The sequence below is a fragment of the Trematomus bernacchii genome, unplaced genomic scaffold, assembly GCF_902827165.1.
Source record: "Trematomus bernacchii unplaced genomic scaffold, fTreBer1.1, whole genome shotgun sequence".
Classification (NCBI taxonomy): Eukaryota; Metazoa; Chordata; class Actinopteri; order Perciformes; family Nototheniidae; genus Trematomus; species Trematomus bernacchii.
The window spans coordinates 14769580-14790803 of NW_022987739.1; the positions used below are offsets into that span (position 1 = coordinate 14769580).

A 21224-nucleotide genomic window follows, 5' to 3' on the forward strand; every position below is an offset into this window, starting at 1 on the left:
GCGACACTGGTTTTGTTTCATACAGATTTTACAATACACACACAAACTTCCTTATACACTATACATAGAACAGTTAAGATTGTTATTTATGATTTGTTTATTATAATGTCATTGTGTTTTTGACACAATGTTAATTCAACATCTGATTAACTTCAATGAAACACAGCTGCACCAAGCCTCATACACAACATCAGTCTTTTTGCCAATTTAGTGTTATTCACTTTTTATTCAAGTGTTTCCTCGCATTAGACACTCTCGATAACAGTGTGAGTTAAAATGAAAATATAAAAGTCAAAATAATTAAATATACTGTACATGAACACTTATGTGGATTAAAGCATTCGGATGTTTTGTATTTTTATAACTGTCTGAATAAAATTATAAAATAATGAAGTGATGACAATTTGTACAGACATGGATGTAAATTGCCACCAGTTAGCGGAGGCATACATCTGCAAAGAGGTCATTCAAGTCTTTATTTTTATTTAACCTTTATTTAATTAACCGAGCATGTTTTTCAGGTCTCAGGCTCGAAAATGACATTCCCAGAAGAAATGACCATAACTTCCCTTCTAAAAGGGGAAAATTAATAATCTTTTTTCTCAAAGCAATGATAAACCTGTGAGTTGGATGTAGAAGAGTCAGAATCAATATCGATATTTTTTATTTTAAAGTAAATTCAGATTGAACATAGTAAAACATTTTAAATTATTGTGTCCGTCCAAAAAAAAAACATTACTTATAGTGAAAACCAGAGATGGGGTCGTTACTAAAAAAAAGTAATATATTACATATTACATATTACTTTTAAAAAAAGTAATATATTACACTACTTCGTTACTCTCTACATAAAGTAACTCGTTACTTTACTCGTTACTTTACTCGTTACTTTACTCGCAGGGCCGGCCCGCCCCTCCCTATAGGCAGATCACGCAGACTGCTAAAGTTTCAAATGTTCTCTTTAGTTCAGTTTCCATTGTCGCATAAGACTGATCCAGATAGCTCTGACTATGGCTGTCCTCTGTCTCCTGCTATCTGTATTTTGCGCAGTATATCTCTGAACGATGCGATGGTGATTCCACTGTGCAAATGGGCAACATTACCTCTACTATGAAGGATGCTACAAGCCTGTCCATCTCTGCTTTGGTTACCGGTCCTCCAAATTCTAATTTGTGCTGCTTCAGGGGTCGGCGGCGGCGCACTCACAACATCCTCACTCTGGGTTCGGGGGTCCTTAGCTATTAGCTTCACCTTAGCATGTGTTCTTTGCAGGTGTTTGTTGAGGTTTGACGTGGTGTTTGCAGCAGTGGATAACAGCTTCTGGCCTGGACACAGTTTGCACCTCACCGTCACATTCCTGTCTATTCTTCGGACGAACTCAAAATAATGGGCATACCTCCACCCCTCGAAAGTTATCGCTGACTCTGCCATGTTTATGCAGCACTGCACGCGGAGATGTGGACGCGCCAGTCGCGCAGATTACGTACATATAAACCTGCGGCGGAAACCCCTCTTGTCTGTCAGTGTGATTATGACTGATTTTATAAAAGTAACGAAGTAACGCGTGTCGGGGCAATGTTAGTAACTGTAGTGTGATTACTGAATTATAAAAGTAACGCGTTACACTACTCCGTTACCGACAAAAGTAATATTACAGTAACGTAACTCTGGCCCCCCTTGGTCGATTTTGATGATTGACATCTCTTTTGAACCGCTAGAGCCAATAGAATCGAGGGGAAGTTCCACATACACACACACGTTACCAAATAAGGAGTGAGAGTGACGCGTAGCCAAAACAGGAAGCTGTCATACACTCTGGAAGCTATCATTAGCAGCTAATATGAAAACTCAGTTTTCATACACTCTGGAAGCTATCATTAGCAGCTAATATGAAAACTCAGTTTTTGACATAAAAATTGAATTATGGATTATCAATACTTTTTCAAAGTGACAGACACATTGGATTAACCTATGGATTAACCTTCAGCCGCGTTTTTCTCATTTTAATGCCATTGAACACAACTTTTGATCAGAATAACAGCAAAAGGTGAGCATATCTCCGTGTTTTGCTACCTAAAGCTACGTCGTGTGATGTCTGTATTTGCTTCCCCTGTCGCGAGTTCTGATTGCTCAGTGATGATACTTATATTTCTAGAATATGTGGAATCTCAGTTTGTTAGCTAAGCTTGTTTGTGCAGATCCGATAAGTATATCGATCAATTTATACCTAGAGTTCTGTGCTAAGTGCGTTAGCATGTTTTCGCTCAGGGCTCATTTAGACCCTTCTTGTGAGACTTGTGTTTTGTTTCAATAAAAATGGTTCGTATCATCAGTTAGCTGAGTTTCTTGACGTTAGGATGGTATGAAACATTCATAGATTTTTAAATATTAAGAAGCCCTGAGACACAGTGTCGTAAAAAAAGAAAAAAAAGCCCCGCCGGCGGGGTCTTTGGGGCTTAACAGGTTCAGCAGTGTCCCAAAGAGCCAAAACAATATTTACCCAAATAAATAGTTAGACAAAGCACACAAAAGGGGACAACTGATAAAAGGAACAAAATAAAAATATACAAATACTAAAAGAAACTCAAATGAAGGTAGGTCATACTGTAGGGAAAAAGAACGAGAAGTTTTGTGATCGGGAAGTATAGAAACACTGACATCTTGAGGAATCCACCTTTTCAGTTTAAAAGGGTTCAAAATATAATATATTGAGTTTGAAGTTTTTCTGCCAAATATTCCATGCTGAGGATGCAGAATACACAGTAGCCCCTTTTGGCATGTATAGGGGCATTTTGAACAGAAAACCCATTTAGTAACTTTTTTTTGCGTAATCTGACTGTGATGCCACTAAACACCACATAATTCGATTAAATAGAAACAATTTTGTCTTCAAATAACTACATGTTAGCCTCATGTGGATGGTTCTTGAAACAACAAATGAACATTGTCTCCATGTTTTGCTATAATGATACAGATGTGCTGGTTGCATGACACAAAAGAAACAACAAGATTCTCAGCATCCGTCTTTCCCCTTCTTAAAGGAGAGGTGTCATGGCCATTTCCACTGATCATAATTCCATTGTTGAGGTATACTAAAATAGATTTATACTGTGCATTTTTCCAAACTCACATTGGTTTCTCATACAGCATCTCTGTAAACTACTTGTATTCACTGAACTTCACTCTCTGCCTTTAACGGCTCGTTGTAGCTCCAAAAGCTCCAGCCCCCACCCTCCCTGTGAGCACAGTGTGCTCTGATTGGTCGGGACGTTGTGAATCGCGCTGAGCTCCGTGGAGGTGTTGCTTCCTTGTTTAGGATACATAGCGAAACACAGCCAAACTCATCCTGAGCACACACAAACTCACATCCGAAGTAAAAACAATAAGTGTGGCTTGATATTGAGTAAGAAAAAGGTTGATAAACGCTGTGAGAATGGGTCTGCAGAGAGAATTTTGCCGCGATCCCAACTGCCTGTTATCAGCCTGCAGCCAGGGAGGAGAAATCAGCAGAGCTGCCTGCTCCCTGCACACAGATGTGTGTGTGAGGAAGTCCGTGGATCGGTCAATTTGGACCAATCAGCGGGGGCTTAACGTAACGGCTCCGCGGACGTAACGTAACGGCTCTTCGGGATTGGTCCATTTCGTTCCGGGTACCGCTTGACATCATGCCGTACCCGGAACGAAATGGAAGACTCAAATGGGCAGTGACGTATCTCCAACGAGGCGTTTTGGGGAGGTATTTTCTGTGTTAGAGTTTTACTCGCTACAGGGTGTACTTTGAGGGTTTTGTCTCTGCACACCGTTTACATGCATAAAAACCTTCTTAACACACAAGGGGACGGGTAATAACCGGAAAAGCATGACACCTCTCCTTTAACTTATATATATAGCCATGATGAATAAGTCAGAATCGGCATAACTTCCTACTGGTGTACCACAGATGATGGCTATCATAGTTTGAGGATAAGCTATATCTTCTATGATGGTTAAGCCTTCGGGAAGGAATGCCAAAGCCATTGTTGTGCAGGATCCACACAGCCCTGTGGCCAGCACATCTTCCGCCTCTCCCATTTCTAATCTCTGTGTGTTAGGGAAGCGGTGTGGCGAGCTTCAGTATGGGAACGTGGTAGTGATTCAGTTTTGGCTCCTTTGACTCTTCTCCTGTCATTAAGTGTTTTGTTAAGTGTGTTTGCTATGTCATCAAAAGATGCTATGTGTCATCTTTTGGATTCATTTTAAATAAAAATAAATGACAAGGAAGCTGAACTGCCTGTCATGACGGTGGTTATAAGAAACTATATACTCGTAAGAAAGTCCTTCAGTTGTCATTCAGGAATGTTTTCCACTCATGACTACTGTTTGAGGAAGTTATGAGAAACAGTTACTCATTCCACCAATGTCACCTTTCCTTGCAAACATTGACATATACAGATTATAACATCCTTTTGAGAAATGATTCACTAGTTCTGAGAATATAAGGAAAAAAAACATTAGATGGGGGTATAAAAAAATTATATGAAATGACATGACGAATGCTTAAAATGTTGATTTATTAAGAGAGGAAGTTTTCTTTTTGTGAAACTCCAAATCCACGTGTATTTTGGTACAGTAGGTGTTACAAGCCAAACATATTGGGAAGCACTGGTTTTAATCTTAAACAATCTGCTATATTTTACTAGCTTCTTAATGAAATAGCTTAATTACAAGTGCATTAAACATGTAATAAAGTAAAGTATTTGAGTTAATCTACCTAGATACTCGACACTGAACAAAAGCAGATTGCATTGTTTATGTCCACACTAATGGAAAATAATGCATTGGTTTTATCTCCATAAATAAAATGCAGAACAACATGCAAGTAGCTGTTAATAATAAGAAACAATGACTTTTTGTAAACATCAGTTACAGTATAACAAGGATAAATAGATGCCTTTTAAATATCCTGAAGGTAAAGATATGATCTTTGTTAGCCATGTCAATTCATCTGTTTACCTAAAATACCTTTATATATACTTTCCAAAAGGTTTTTTTGGACAACATATTACCACACATACAAAGACATTTTACAGCAGCTTCAAATAAATGTATTTATAGATACTGTATCTTTTTCTTTTTTGTATCTTACCTATTGTTCCATATGTGCTGCTATTTTTCACAAATCTGTTGTCACAGTTATAATATATGAGGGCTTGGATGTCAGTACTGTACTGTATTATAGTGTCATCACCAGGCCACGTGGCCCCCTGCGAGAGCACCAGATGCCACCTCTTCCGTCACACACACACACACACACACACACACACACACACACACACACACACACACACACACACACACACACACACACACACACACACACACACACACACACACACAGACAGTTAAGGTAGACCACTGAGTCAGAAGAACAGTTAATCAGAATACCTTTTGTTCAGTAAGGGGGTTTCTGAATCAGTGACAAATGTGTCAAAATGGGAATATTTATTCGTTTTTTTAAATGAATAAACAATATACATTTAAATCCCCAAATGTACTAAACAACCATGTTATGGATCATTTAAAACACATTGCAAAGACATCATTTATATTACTACAACAGTGTTTTACTTAAATTGTCTATACATATCTATATATCCAGAGTTTGATGAGAATCAGAATACATTTTACGGTCCACCTATCCTTCTTTTCCAGGCATCTCTGGCAACATTTCGCCTAGCCATCTGATGGAAAACAAAATATCTTAAATCATAATAACTTCTACAGTACTGTACTTTATTTACAGCTATGTGTGTGTGTAACTTATTTTTGTTTAAGATTCACACAGTGTTAATTACAGCTATCAAGGCTGTGAATGATGAATGATTTGTATGACTCCAGTCCAGCAACTCCACTCCAGAACTTAGAGGCTCCTCCTTACTCTGCTGAAGGGAACAGAGCTCCATACACACACATACTGCAAACACACACACACACGTATACTAAACACACACACACACACCATGGGGAGGAAGTATAGCCTGTGACGAAGAGAGGAGTCCGCAAAGAGAGTGGGGAGTGTCAGAGTGTGAACAAGGGCTTTAAGAGCTCCGTGATGTGACGTATGGACTGCTGCTAAGGTTGCTGCTGTGTGTGACGTGAGGTCAAGTGTGTGTGTGTTTGGATACCTCTTTGCTGCTTCTATTTGTGCCAACGAGTGGAAGGCTGATGGTTAACCTGCTGAGGAACTTTTTAAACAGAGGCTTTTACAATAAATGTATGAATGTGTAGCCTGGACCAGTGTTTTGCTATTTATATTAGGTAACTGTGTGTGTGTGATTGTGTTTTTTAGGAACGGATACATTGGATAGTTTTCATTTGAAGTTGTGTGACATAGTGTGTGATATCAGTGAGGTTTTTTGCAATGCTAAGTGTATGAGAGGTGTGAATGCATGCTACCGTGTGGTTGTCACTAATGTTGTTGACTTGTCAAATGTGTGTATGACAGTGTGGGATATTCATTCTTAGTGTGTTGGTGTGTGACATGCCACACTTGGGTGTTTTCTAGTGTAAGTATGTGTGGTTACGCATGTGATGGTATGTGCAGCGTAGTGTGTGCATGAGTGCATGTGTGTGTCGGGGCAATGTACCGGCGTTCACCCTGTGCCAGAGGAAGGATTCATTTTGACTTTAGTGAGGAAGTCGTCAGGAAACTCCACGCCGCCAACTATGCTCACAGGTCAGGACGCACGGATACCCCACACAACCACACACACACTTTACAGTGTCTCTTGGCTTTCTGCTTGTTTCTCAACTCCATCGCAACATGCTGAACATTTTCTTGTATAGAGCTGTCTTATTTCAAGAAACTCATCACTCATTGGTTTGACTTCTAGATTTCCTTCAGTGCTTGAACTCCACTCCTTGCTGTGTGTGAAAACACATACACAGTATATGTCTTACTTCCTATTTCCCATACATCATCTTCTCATGTGTTTCTCATCATTATAGTAGCCTAATCCTCAACTGGAATGCAGTTATATGCACGGTCACATGGTTGGGTCAGAAAATCTAAACTAAGTAGACTTTTTCAGCAGAGAGATGTTTTGTTTAAGTTGCATGCTGTTAATGCGGGTAAGAGAGTCAAGTAGTTGTTTGTTTACCATTATAACTTTCTTATAAGCTACAGTGGGAATATAGCCTTGTCTGTGTTTCACAACCAGACCAACTGAAGGACATATCAAAACAAAAAAATGACCTTGAAGGGTCTGTCTCCAATCATTTTTTATAGTCTTCGGCAACTCTTTTGACTTTTACTTTGTTGCCAAGCAGGTTTTCTTGTCTGTCCACAGTAGTTTACGTTTAAAAAAAACACTGTCAGAACTCTTTCAGTCGTCATGCCTAGCAAACCCATCTGAATCAGTGCTTTCTAAGCTGAGGGATTAAAAAAGCTATACAAGAAGAAACATTTTTTCTCTGAAACACATTCATGTTTATTCAGTTATTTTCAAAAACTCATAACCTTGATTATCTTCCAATCAAATAATGGAAAGTTTACATTAAATTGAAGTAATCTGAGAATGGATAACTCTTTGTTTGAAATAACAAACTTCCCGCGGGCAGTGAGACTGTTAAAAAATTGAACTGTCGAAACAACTTCAAACATTCAACTGCTACTCAGTAGTATGTATCTAATACCTAATATATATATATCATTCCAATAACTTGTATATAGACTCATACTGCACTATTCCACATCATAACTTTATTTCATTTTTATAACTATTATTATTTTTGTATTGCTCTTGCTCTTATTGTTATTATGTTATGTTATTATGTTGCATTGTTGGAGAAGCCTGTGACATAAGATTTTCAACTGCATAATTACTCTGTAGCTATGTCAGATTGACAATAAAGAACCTTGAACCTTGAAGACATAGTAGGTATTGCTTTGCTACAGTATAAAGGATCAAAAGCCAAAGGGATGGGAACTGTGTTGTATTATTTGTCCTTTCTCACGTGCCAAGACTGACACTTTATTTTCACATTTGATCAATTGTAATAAATAGACAGTGTACATCTACAGATATTGTGACACAGCACATTTCCTTTCAAGGTAGACAGAGTATCTCAAATAATATTTGTTTTACAGTTAGGTAAATTAAGTTGATCTTTAAAATCCCACAGGGGCTATTTGTTTTCACAGTCAGCACAAATACAATCATCACAACAATCAATAAACAAACAATTCACAAAGATTAGATGAAGTGATTTAACAGCAAGGACCATGCATTCTTAAAATCTATTGGTTCTGCTTCTTGGCGGATTATGTCTGAAACCAGATGGAAGCAATGTGAACTCGCTGAAGAAATTGGTGACTAACATCAGCAAGGACCTATTATAACAAAGTGGCATTTTTAAATTCAATAATTTATAAAATTACGTTTTGTCGGAACCTACAAGATCTTAGCTGAGGATAAAATGAATCAGCAAAAACCTTGAGATAGCATTGATGTTAATGTTGAGTGCAGCCTTTTTTTCTTTTTATGTTTGATTCAAGAAAGAAATAAACCACTACGAAAAACTAGGCTGGATCTGGACCCAGGAGGATTGTGGGTATTCTGGCTCAGCTGGAGACACGTCAGGCAGCTTGCCTGGAATCCCGAAGGTTTAGGGGGACAGCGTCACAATGAAAAAGAGAACAACCAAATGAAGAGTGAATGTTTTAATGAAGCTAGAAATAAATCCCTAACAACATAAACATTTTATTTTCTAAACAAGCAGAAATGTAATGCTAAATGTTTGAATTTATTGAATATTTGCATAACAACATAGCTGTTGAAGGTTGGACACATTCACCTCTGGTTGGGTGGGTTCCACCCCTGTGACCGAGGGTTTCCTGTGTACTAGACTGTACTAAAGAAAGCAGAAGTACACATACTGTATCGTGTACTGCGCTTCATGTTTATATCATCAGACATGTAACGTTACCATGTGATAACTGGGGGATTATAACTTTATGGCTGCTTCCTCTGTGTGCGCTGTATTGGAGATGCATCTTTTTTGTTATAGCCTGACATATCGACACACATTCAGATGCCCTTTCATGGTGTCTGGGTATGCATGTATAAGCCTATATACATGTGTCCAGGGAGTGATTCTCATATATCCAGCTAGGACAAGAAGCTTAAGCTTAAGCAAATATTTTGACAGTGACCCGGATTCCTATGGCATAATAACTAAGATCACAGCCCTTTTTTTCCGCACTCAGGGATTTTCTGGCTGCTGGGGTCCCTTTTTACATTTTCAATCTTCAGCGCTTGTACACATTGTCATTTAGATAATCTTGGACCAAATATATTCTCTACTGAGGACTTTATTCACGCCTAGAAGCAAAACTGTTCTTGGAAACGTCCCATTCATGCTGCTACTGTAACTGAGTAGGATAGGGAACCTTTAACGGCAAAGGACTGTAGAAGCATTGCCCGTAGCATGATTGCGATCGGTCCCAACAAAAAAACGCAAAAACAATGTGGCTAGAGTTTTTGAGTCACAGCTGTTGGCAACATTTCTCGAAACTCAAAAATATCTCCATATCTGTTTGAACCTGCAGGGATTTTCAATTAAACAGAACTAGCCCCAGGGCAGCTCCTTACTTTGAATGTATATTTAGTTTCATCGAAAAAAGCTGTTTGCCTTTCAAACCTGATTTCTTTTCACCTTGAGCATAAGACTTTGAATACCAGTGTTTTGTGCCTGCTTGCCCATGGGCGGGGTGCAGCGTTGTGTTGTAGAAGTTGTGGTTAAGCTGTATTTTATTTGCAGTTCACTTCACGTACAGTTTGATATGTTGTTATGGTGATGATACACAGAAATATGGGGCAGGGACTTGTCAAGTCGGCCGAGGTTTATGTGGTCGGTGGGTTTTTATTTATGAGTGAATGGCCAACGTTTAAATTAGCCGCCATGACAGTGAGGCAGGGTTGATATTGATAATAATAATAATGGTGATTATTGAATTAAGATAATGGCAAGGGTAATAACAAGTGATAGTACGGATGGCTGGGAGAATCACAAATCAAGAAGGTTGTGACTCTTGGGCTTATTATGATGATGACGATGATGATGACAATGATGATGATGATGACGATGATGAAGATGCTGAGGACAACGAATGATTATGATTATTATTGAGGGTAAGGGATAAGATAATGGTATATACAACGATGGAAGAGGTATTCAGAACGTTAACGTAATAAAAAAAAAATGACATTAATGTAAAACTACCTTATATCAAGTAAAGGTACATTGAAACCAAGTAGCTATTAGCAGTAAAACCCGAACCTTAACATACTTCACAGATAAAAAGTAAAATGATTCGATCCACAGAATATTATATTATTCATTACAGCATAGGATAGTTTCAGCTTTTGCTGAAACATGAACTAGTAGGGAGTGTTTTACTATAGATAAGCTGTAGCTAATATACATTTAGTTATTTTTATAAAGTTAAGGTAGTTGGCCCAGAAGTTTCCAACCTAGGGTTTGGGTTCCCTCCAAAGGTTCACAAGGTGAATCTACGGAGATTTTAGATGATTCATGGTGTAATAAAGGTTTAAAAAAGAATGCAACACAAATTTGTGAAATACATTTAATAAAATGTTGGATAACTTTAACCATTTGTTCTCAAACTAGTTTTCATGTAAAACCATCTGACGACATTTAGAGGGTAAATCACATTTCAGTGGAAGTGATATCAACTAATATACAATTGATCTGTGTATTGTATAATCCTATCCCTTATCTTTTAAAGTCTCAAATCTTTAAAAACTTCAGCTGTTGTATTCATGAAGTTGAATAAAAGTATATATTTCCATACAAGTATAGACAAGTACCTAAAATCTTTGATTAAGTACAGAAATGTACTTTGCTAATACACCACCTTACATCTCAGGATCTCAGCAAAGTCCATCTTTCTAAAATAATTAGCTTAGCTGATCAGAAAGTTATACAGTAGGTTTAATGAAGTTATTCCCAGCACATAGAGTTAAATGAGAGCAACAGGGACACACCATGGACTGTGACTGTGGGTAGCGAGAGTCTGTGCAGACCAGTGACTGTAATGGAACATAAATGCCACACTGCAATTTGCTAGCTCAGGAACGTTTTTTTTAAAGTTAATAACAATGTCCTCATACGTTTCTATGACTTTTTCCAGCTTAACTCTTTAAATATGTTTCAGTTATTGTCTTTCAAAATCCATCACTCTGTCAACATCTGCTTTACATGATCTCTCACATACAAGCACGCACACACACACACACACACACACACACACACACACACACACACACACACACACACACACACACACACACACACACACACACACACACACACACACACACACACACACACACACACACACACACACACACACACACTCTCACACACACACACGCACTGAGCTTCCCCTGTGCCATCAGCGTCATTACCGCCACGATCACACCTTTGGCACGTTCTGCTTTGTGTTTCCTGAAATCATGTGACATTAGGCTTCACATTTATACTTCTAAATGAGAGCATCTGCTGGATGCCTTTGTGCCTAAATGTGCATGTATAATGACTTGGCGCAAGTCCTGATTACGTCAGTGGCCTAATTACTAATAATAAGTGCTGTGTCTAGTTGGATTCAGAGTTTTCCTTTTTTTGGGTCGCAGATTAGAAAAGGCCAGGGGACATTTTTGATTCTCAGCATAGTTTTAACTTGATGTAAGGCCTGTTTTTATAAATTAAAAGGTTAGGACCATAATTCTAGGGGTTCATGTTTGCATTAGTGTGTTTTTCAGGGCAGGAGATTCAATTCCTCATCTAAGAATACAGACTTGACACAGTTGAAGCAACTTAAAAAGAAATCAGGAGCCTATAAAGTTGTCCATTATCTGAGTGTTTCTTGATTTCTATTATAATTGTGTGTTGAAAGGTTATGGCATGACATCTGCTTAGCTTCCTCAAAAAGTGTAGCTACACATCAGAGCTACAGAGAGAAAAAACATGAGAACTAGAAGATGACAAAGTGATTGGTCAGCTTACAGTAGGTTTCTGGTTTTTCTAATGAGAGAATGACAATATTGAAACTTTAAGAAAGTAATGCGCAACTGTTGAGTAACACTGAAACATCTTCACTGCAAACTGTCTGTACGATGTGAAAGAAGGAATGTAAATACAGTGAGTGATGAGCAGAGCTGGAAATGACCTGAACATGTTCAATACATCTAGAAAGTGTTTTGGTAGTGCTATCAATGCTGAACTTAACACCAAAACCTACACCAGGACGGGACTTCCATGAACTGCCTTTGATACATAATCTCACTAAGGGATCATATCCATAAATGTTGTTTAACACATCATGTTTTGAGTCTAGAATGTTTAAATTGTACTCTTTATTCCGGTAGCATTTTATAAGTTCATGTGTGGGGACATTTCTCCTGCATGTTTAGACTAGCTCGTGTTATTAAGCTATTTTTAGACATTTCTGCTGCAGATTCATGTAGGGAAATTTTACCACAATCTTTTGGAGCATAACATTTCAGCTGCTATTCTCGCTCGGTCTGATGGGATCGCTAAATCAGCTCATCATCCTTCTGGGGGCATTTCCAAGCTCAGGCACATTTTACAGAGCCAGAAAGGTTTGATACATTTTGACCACAAGCTCTGTAGTGGAGCAGATGTTTTTTTAAACTATAATTTGTCGGGCCACAAGTTGTAAACATTAGCAAAATTGCTGAAATAATAACAGAACAATCTGAATTGTAAGGGTGTGTTGAAGAAATAATATTTAAACCCTGGCTCACCCTAAGACAAACAGGAGGTGTTACCATGGCACCTCTGTTTGCAAAACCCGACAGACAAATTGTCACTGGTTTCACCTCAACATAACACACAGGAAGGAAGGGATTAATTCAAAGTATAAGAATGTACTCTATCTTCTCCTCTGAGACTCTCTGTGGCTCTTTCTTTTACAGCATGAGTATCTGTGTCTTTGACTTGTGTTCTCCTTTTGGTATTTTGGCTTGCTCAGGTGAACATTGGTAGGTATTTAACCATGTAGGCCAATTAGATGGTTAATGTAAAAGAAAGAAGTAAAAACTGATTTTGTGATTCGCAGGTTCAAATACATCTTCATGTCTGTTTTCATTCCACGTTATTTTTTAGACCTGTAGTCTAGAGCAGTGGTTCTCAAATGGGGGTACGCGGACCCTTAGGGGTACGTTGGAGTACTGCAGGGGGTACGTGAGATTTATTTTATGTTAATGGTAGAAAAAAAACATAAGTAATGCATTTAAACAAACTACTAATAGTAGATTAACTACTTTATTCAAAAGTTTACAGTAATTCTGGATAATAAAATGGGAAAAATAAACGGGGTGCTCTCTTTTCCTCTCTCTCGTCTCCGGACAGCCGGTCAGTCTCGTGCAGCTCGCTGAACCTGTAATGAGTGACCCAACAGTAAAGAATAAATATATTTATAACTAGTTTAGCTAGTTCCAGAGTAGATAAACTAGCTCAGTGTGTTAGGTCTAACTCTTAGTGTATTTTGCTCCGCTCAACGGTCTGTCACAGCGGGGGGAACTGTAATCCGGAAGAGCTGCGTGTTCTCCGTCAGCAGCAGCTGATCTGATCTCTGATCTCTCTCTCTTGTCCGGTTATACTTCACTCGCGTTTATGTCCAAATCTATCAGATCTAGCTAGTTCTAGCTAATGATATGACTGCCTGCTTATCAAAGGATCTAAACAATAAGCGTTGCTTGGCAACGGCGTGTGGCCGCAATGTATAGCACAGTATAGTATAGTGCATATGTTTATATGAGGGGTCAAAATCCCATGCTCATAAAATGCTCATATATTTTTCTCTCCTCATTACCCACGCCCCAAAATAAATAAATATACCAATTTTAGGAAAAGTAACAAAGTTTGAGCAGTGTGGGTTTTATATGAACAGAGTTACACATATTTCAAAACGCGAAGTGTAATAACTGCAGTTTGCCTCCCTGTCAGAATGACAAAGATCCTCAGTGAAGCACAAGCACATGTTTCTCACTAAATTGTAAGTACAACTTATTAAAAAGATCAGTTCAATGCAACTAATGTCGTCTTAGTGCATGATATTGCATGATGTTAAAATTGGTTTGCCATGAATTTAGTGATGGATTGTAAACATTTTAAATGTAGCATTTATTAAGTGTTTCTCAGTTACAAGGTTGTTGTTTTAATAAATCAGACACTGATGGTGCAGCGCTGTACTGTACCTCTTTATATAGTCATTTCTTCCCTAACAAATTGTTTTTGCGCTGATCAGGGGGTACTTGGCTGAATCTTTTTTTCAAAGGGGGTATATTATTGAAGAAAGTTTGAGAACCACTGCTCTAGAGAGTCTAGGCTACATTAAGGCATTTCAATAAATATGTTTAAACATGTCCATATGTACGGTGGCCGACCAGACTGCAACGGCCCAAAACACTTTCGTTAGGAGAAAACACGCAGCACTTTCAAAAACGATGCAAATATAAACAAAACAAAAATCCAATGCAAATGAAGAAACATCTTAACCAGTGTTTCGTTTATGCTGCGCTTTTAGTAAACGCTGCGCATGTGTTGTCAAGTTAGTGAAGCTTTTTCTTCATTTGCATGTGTTTTGGAACGTTTGTTTTCTTATATTTGCATCGTTTTTGAAAGAGTAGTGAGTTTCTCCTAATGTAAGTGTATTGGGCCGTTGTAGCGTGTTTCCACCGGTCAGTCACCGCCATATGTAACATTTAAACATTTAACTTTTAAGCACACATATCTAGATGTCCTTGTGTATGTACCTGCAAATCACAAAATGAATGCAAATTACTGTTGTATCAATCACTACTGGTATTATTAGAAAGTACTTTGAAAGAATTTAAAACATTGCTGAAATGATCTGATCGTTCAAGATAAAGAGGTTTCTTCCATATTTTTTATAAAAGTAATCTTAAACATTGTTAAGCTTGAAGAGGTTAAATTAAAGGTCGGTAATATTGGTCCTTTAACCTCAAGTTCTCACACTTAACCTCCCGTTTTGGATAAATGTTACCCCAAAAACAGAGATTATTTTATCCTTTTTTGTCTGAAGTCATGTTTTATTTATTTAGTTATCAAAAACATTAGCTTGTTTCAGTTTCTTAAATTAGAAAATGTGATACTTTTCCTTGTCGTACATGATCATACTTTGGATTTTGGGCTTTTGGTCAGACAAAGATTATGTTTGAAGACATCATTTTGGGTTGTTGGAATTTATTCAGGGCATTTTCTAAGCAGAGTTACTTATCGATTAATCAAGAAAATAATCTGCAGATAAAATGTTAATAAAAAGAATTGTTAGTTGCAAACGTAGTCATTTTATATTTCATATCAGAGTGTGTCCAATGCTCCAGGATTATTCTCAGCAAAAGTGAATCACACACATTGTGAAATTGTAAAGGGAAAAACCCACACACCTACAGTACAGTCACTTGAATAAATAAGCAGGATACTGAGTTGTCCCACCCTACCAGTAAATGAGACTAAAGTGACCTTAAACGGCGCCATTGTCTTAGAGATGGGAAGTGGAGTCATTTACCAGAAAGAAAACGTGAATTATATGTCACTCACCTTTTGCTATCTTAACTTTCTGTCACTGGATGTTTTCAGTTCAGCCTCTGCTTTTTCTTCCTCTTGGCTGTTTTTCCACAGTAGCTGCTGCCTCGTGCCAAACTCCAACACATTTTAAATAAAGACTGTTGATAAGAAAAGTTTATTTAGCACAGATGTTAGCCTGTGTCTGCTTTACAGTACATTTAGATTTGACAGCAACATTTATATTTCTCTGGTCAACAATGATGTATTTCACCCACATTTGGCTTTGTTTACAGATTTGTGTAGCAATGTTGAACCAATGTTAGCCTGCATATAACTTGCCTTCCTATCTGATATTGTCTTAGTTTTCACGAAATCACATGTTCTGGATAATTGTCTGTGAAAGATGTCCCCGGTTGTGAAATTTGAGTTTGATTGTGATGCAATATTTGATTAGATCTTTCTAAATCCTTTGAAACCAAGCATGGAGAAAACTTCTCTACTTCCCTGTCACTAAGTCTATCATCTTTGGGACAAGTCTATTGCCCGGCCAGTCTGCTCATAAGTCAGACAGATGCTGCTGGATCATGGGAAAGGAATGTGGTGTCATCCTAGCGAATCATATAAGGGTCAGAGGGAGCGCTTCCTGATTGCTTTAAGTGAAAAAAACACCAAAAACATAACTTACTAGTCCTACTAGTCGTAAGTGATTATGATTAGTTGGAAAAATGTCTATCCCCAAGGAATCAGTGTTTTTATATGGAAGGTTTACAGATGACATGCCATCCTGTTAAACATAAAAACACAACCGTGCGTCATTCAGTCTTTTGACGCTTTGATCCTTTTCATGCTAGTTGGCTGATTATTTCCACTCTACCTAGGAAGCTCATAATTGCAATGAAGCTTTTGGCCTCTGGTGCTCTTGCTCCCTCAGCCATACTTGTTCACATCCTGTCCTTGAACAGAAGGCCTGCTTCTGGCTGACTGAGCAAGAAATGTAATTTTACATTTGTGTATGTTTATAGTACATGTGCTCGATCTAAGAGCTGATGGACATGTTGTTCTGTACCTGAACTTCAAAGAGAAATAGTTGTATGAGTGGAAAGGATTTCCAAGACAATTGCACTAATCCACTAAACCACTAGGTCACCCCGAACTCATAGGAAAGGGTCTTTGTTCCCAAGGTTTGTCTTTGTGTTGTCATTCGAAGGCTAAATTATTGGATATCCCTTCTTTGTCCTGTTTAGTAGACCAGGGTAAAAACACAGCCATAAGATAATGTTCTTATTTTGTTTACAGATTTGTTATAAACGCCTGTTTTTTTGTTTGTTTATCTAACAATATTACCAAACCTCAGAGATCTACTTAGTTTCTTTTTGGAGATTTCAATTGCGTCAAAGTCAGCACTCAGCCAATAGAGCGGGAGAAAGAAGTGCTGTTTAATAAAGCTTAAAACTCTGACTTTAGATTATGTTATTGCATGTATTGTTTCCAAAGTTTAAGAATAAGCTTCCATGATCAAATAGTTATATTTATTTAGCTAAGTCTCGATTTCAACAAAGTGTTATGCTTCATCCTTCTTCATTTTGGTTTTCTTAATGTCCTTGTCAAGTGACCAACGCACAAGACAAAGTGTATGATGCACTCAGACAGCATTATCCTGTTACGAAAAATAATGGTTTTGACGTAATGAGACCCATCGTGATGCTACTCTCATTCTTACTATTGGAAGTCTCATTGTGTGTCATCGTCCCTCTCTTTTGAAGACTGATGACACACAATCATATCACCTGTACCCCGGCTTAACGTCTCAAATGACGATAAAGACTTTCAGCAGGATGTGACTCAGCTCATTGTTGGATCAGAGGTGATGTGTTTTGATAGAAGTAGAACAAGACATGAATAACACATAACAGCACTGATGTCTGCCTGGGCCCGGGAGCTCATAAACACAACAGGGGCGGGACATATCTGTGAATACTGCAGCACTGCACTTAAGTACGGTTTGAGGTTGAGTATTAGCTTTCTTTAATTACTCTGATACTTTTCACAAGGGAAGTTTTCACTCCCTTAGAATGTATTCAACAGCTGGTATATAATAGCAACTTTACATTTAAAGATTTTTCATATAAAAATGATGATGGGTTTATATTAAGTAAGATGTCGAACTATATGTATAGTTACAAAATGAAAGAATCAATAACAACAATCCATTCATATAATGTTTGCTAAAAAGATTATACATTATGACAAGGTTCTGCACAAGTATTTGACACTTTTGGTATTTCTTTCAGATATTGCTTCTGTACTTTTACTTCGGTAGGGTTTTAAATGATGGACTTATTGTGTTTTCAAGTAGTTTGACATTGTGGTTGTACTACTTTTACTGGAGTAAAGGTTCTGAATAAACACTGAGTATGTGCTGAAACTTGCATGCAAACTTGATTAGTATATAATGTATCCCATCCATTCTACCAGTCTGTTGATGCTGCATGGAGTAAAACATAAAAAATAAAATTCTTTAGCGCACTATTGGCAAACAGTACAGACTTGTGCTTTTTTAATGGGAAGCCTATTTGAAGGCATTTCCCAGGCCTGTGGAAATGTTATCCTTTTTAATTTCTCTGGTACTTCTTATCATCTTCATCCACATATTTATTGTGAAGCTCTCTTTAGTTAATATAGAACACAAGGGGATAATTGGACAGTTGTGAGATGTGCGTGTTATGGATGACTAGCCTTGCCTGCACGGTTTCCAGAATTAGTCTTCTCCTCACGTGATCGCTACACACAAAGCGAGTGGATTGACCCGAGGTCGTGCAGTCAAGCATTGACTGGATAGTGCAGGCATGCATGTGTTACACTTGCACTTTTCCTTTACCTTTGATCCTTAGAGTTCATCTTTTATGTTATAGTATTTCAGTGCACCGTCATGGCATGTTTACGAATTGAACATTTCACAGGAAATTCTGCATAGTTTGCACTGATTATTGCACCATGTCGTAATTCACAGAAAAAAGGAGGGAAGCGTTTCCTGCTTTCTTTTTGCTGCAATGAGAGCCTGTATTTGTGCACATATTAAGCATTTATTTACAATACCAAATCTGTGCAATTGTTCAAAAGCATGTACCACTCTTAAGTTGTTTTTATTTTGTTTAAATCTTGGTTTTATAAGTTTAATATTTGTGGATGGTGCACTTTTAGCCTTTTTCCTGTGTACTTTCTTGTCCGTCTCGTTTGTACCCTGTCTTTCGTCCCTTCTGTGAAGCATTTGAACTGTGTGTGTCTTGTTCACAGATTGAGCTTTTAGTTGTTGAGCATTGTTTTCCTTTTGACCATATTCCCATCGTTTGTGTGCGATGTGTTAAAAAATGTAGCTTTGAATAAATCCAAAATCAAGAAACTATAGTGTTAAAATAGTTTAAAATGTCCAATCTATGTGTATGAGTACTGGAAGTTTCAAGTTTGTAGACCATACCTTATTAAATATTCCACTTTAGACCATACGTGGCTTTAACATTTGTTGTGATGTCCCAAAATAATGATTCAACCACAGAGTTAACGTGAGCATAGCAAAGCGTTTCCTCTTTAGCAGATTCATTAAAAAAATAGCTTTTTTTGTTTAAACTGCAAACTCATCATACTGTAATGTCAAGGTTAATCAAAATGAAGCCACATTTACCAAAACACATTTTTTACGATGAGGAGGTTGTGGTGTAACCATCCGCCTCTCTGCTGGTGTGTGTTTACTATACAGAAGAGAGGTGATGGCCATCAAGGCAGAACAAAGCGATACAAGAGTGTGACGTACAAAAACTCAAACTACCGTGAAAAATGTTATACATACAACATACTGTATCTCTCGGTCACTGTTTGTTTGATCTCTGGGAAGACGCACCTTAGCCATAAAAAACTTTCTTCACGTGATGTTTCCTCCTCTCCTCTTCTCTCATGGTGTCTTAATGAGATCCACCTCCTCCCTTCCCCATTCATCCCGTTCTCCTGCTGAATGAAGGAGACTCTCTCTCAGTGATTTCCAACAGTGAATGAACACTGTGCACTCTAGCATATCACTGTGCCCTTTTTTTCCAGTCATGTCATGTCATGTCCATTTATGTATGTGTGCGTCTACTGTGCATAATTATGTGTGAGTAGTGCTTATATCTTAAGGAAGTACATGTGAAGACTCTTTCCATTTCGTAACGCTAGGTCGTTTAAACCCAATAAAATCAACGGGCAGTTTGATAGTGAAAGTGAAACATTATCAGAATGATAAAGTCTCCCTTGAAAAAGAGATCAATGATCTCAATGGGACCTACCTGGTTAAATAAAGGTTTGAAATTAAATTAAATTAAAAATATTATTTGCGCAGGTGTTTCATTTCAATTTCAAGGTTGAGTTTGTTTCCTCTACTTGTTTTCTTATCAGAGTGTTTCCACTAGCTTGGTAGCTTAGAGTTGGTCAAGTTTGAGTCTAATGTTACCAGAAAACTGGTCACACTGGAAACACTGGTAAATACTCCTATCTCTAATCATTGATGTATATCTGCTTTATTGCCTTGTGCCGCTTTACTGAAAAACTGAACTACAATTATAAATGTAATATTAAACTGTATGTTTATCTGTTTTCAGTTTTGATGTGGAGAATGGCCCGTCCACCAGCTGCAGCCCTCTGGACCCCCAGGCCTCCCCAGGTTCTGGGCTGGTCCTCCACACTAACTTCCCCGGTCATAACCAGCGGCGTGAGTCCTTCCTCTACCGCTCTGATAGCGACTATGACCTGTCACCCAAGTCCATGTCACGAAACTCCTCCATCGCCTCTGAACTGTGAGTATCACACACACACACAAATACGCACAACATGCACATGAAGAACAAGACGTTAAGCCAGAGGCCTAGCGACACACAGTGGAACATGGCATACACACAATTATAGCAAGATGCACAAATAATAAATTAGGAAGGTTTTTGCTTTCCATAATGGTAGGTAGTTTAACAAACGTAAGGATTGTATATACACTAACCCAACACAAAATGTATTTGAGTTACCTTAAAAATAACTTATAACTTGTGGACCAAATTGTATTTGCATCTTTTCTTAAAAGAGCTCTGTGCTGTACTGTCTTATTACTCAGTGATACTCAGTTTTAGCATAGGAGAACATTATCTGTGTATAAAAGTATAGATGACATTTCATTTAAGTAGTGTTTTTTACTGGTAAAGAGATCTCCTTAGCAGTTGTCAATTACCCATTTTTGTTTGTAAGCTTGCACATTTTTACTGACTTCAGCCACAGTGTTTTTCTGTGTTATTTAACCATTAAACTACATCACTGGCTTTAGTCGATGCTCTGCTGCTGAATTACTGCTCTGCCCTCCAGCAGAAGATCTGGTAGTGGGGGGTGAGTTACTTAAAGTAGTCCATACTCCAGATGTTGCATAATGACAATTATTGAAACCCACAGAAGTGTAACTCAATAGTTTGCCCTGTCTCAGCTTACAAGAACAGGTCACTGAGAGCTAAGTGCCTTACAAGGTTACAAGCCATTGGAACAAAAGACTCCTCCTATATTCCTCTCCCTCTTTAGGCTCTTTCAGTTAATTATAGAAA

At 38.0% G+C, this 21224-nt stretch overlaps 1 protein-coding gene across 1 annotated transcript in view; it reads left to right on the forward strand.

Moving 5' to 3' along the window:
* Window positions 1–21224, forward strand: part of pde4ba (phosphodiesterase 4B, cAMP-specific a) — a 142425-nt gene that overhangs the window by 73190 nt on the left and 48011 nt on the right. The window contains exon 3 of the mRNA XM_034146456.1: window positions 20247–20441. Coding sequence (XP_034002347.1) covers window positions 20247–20441 — 195 coding nt within the window. The remainder of the gene's footprint in view (window positions 1–20246; window positions 20442–21224) is intronic.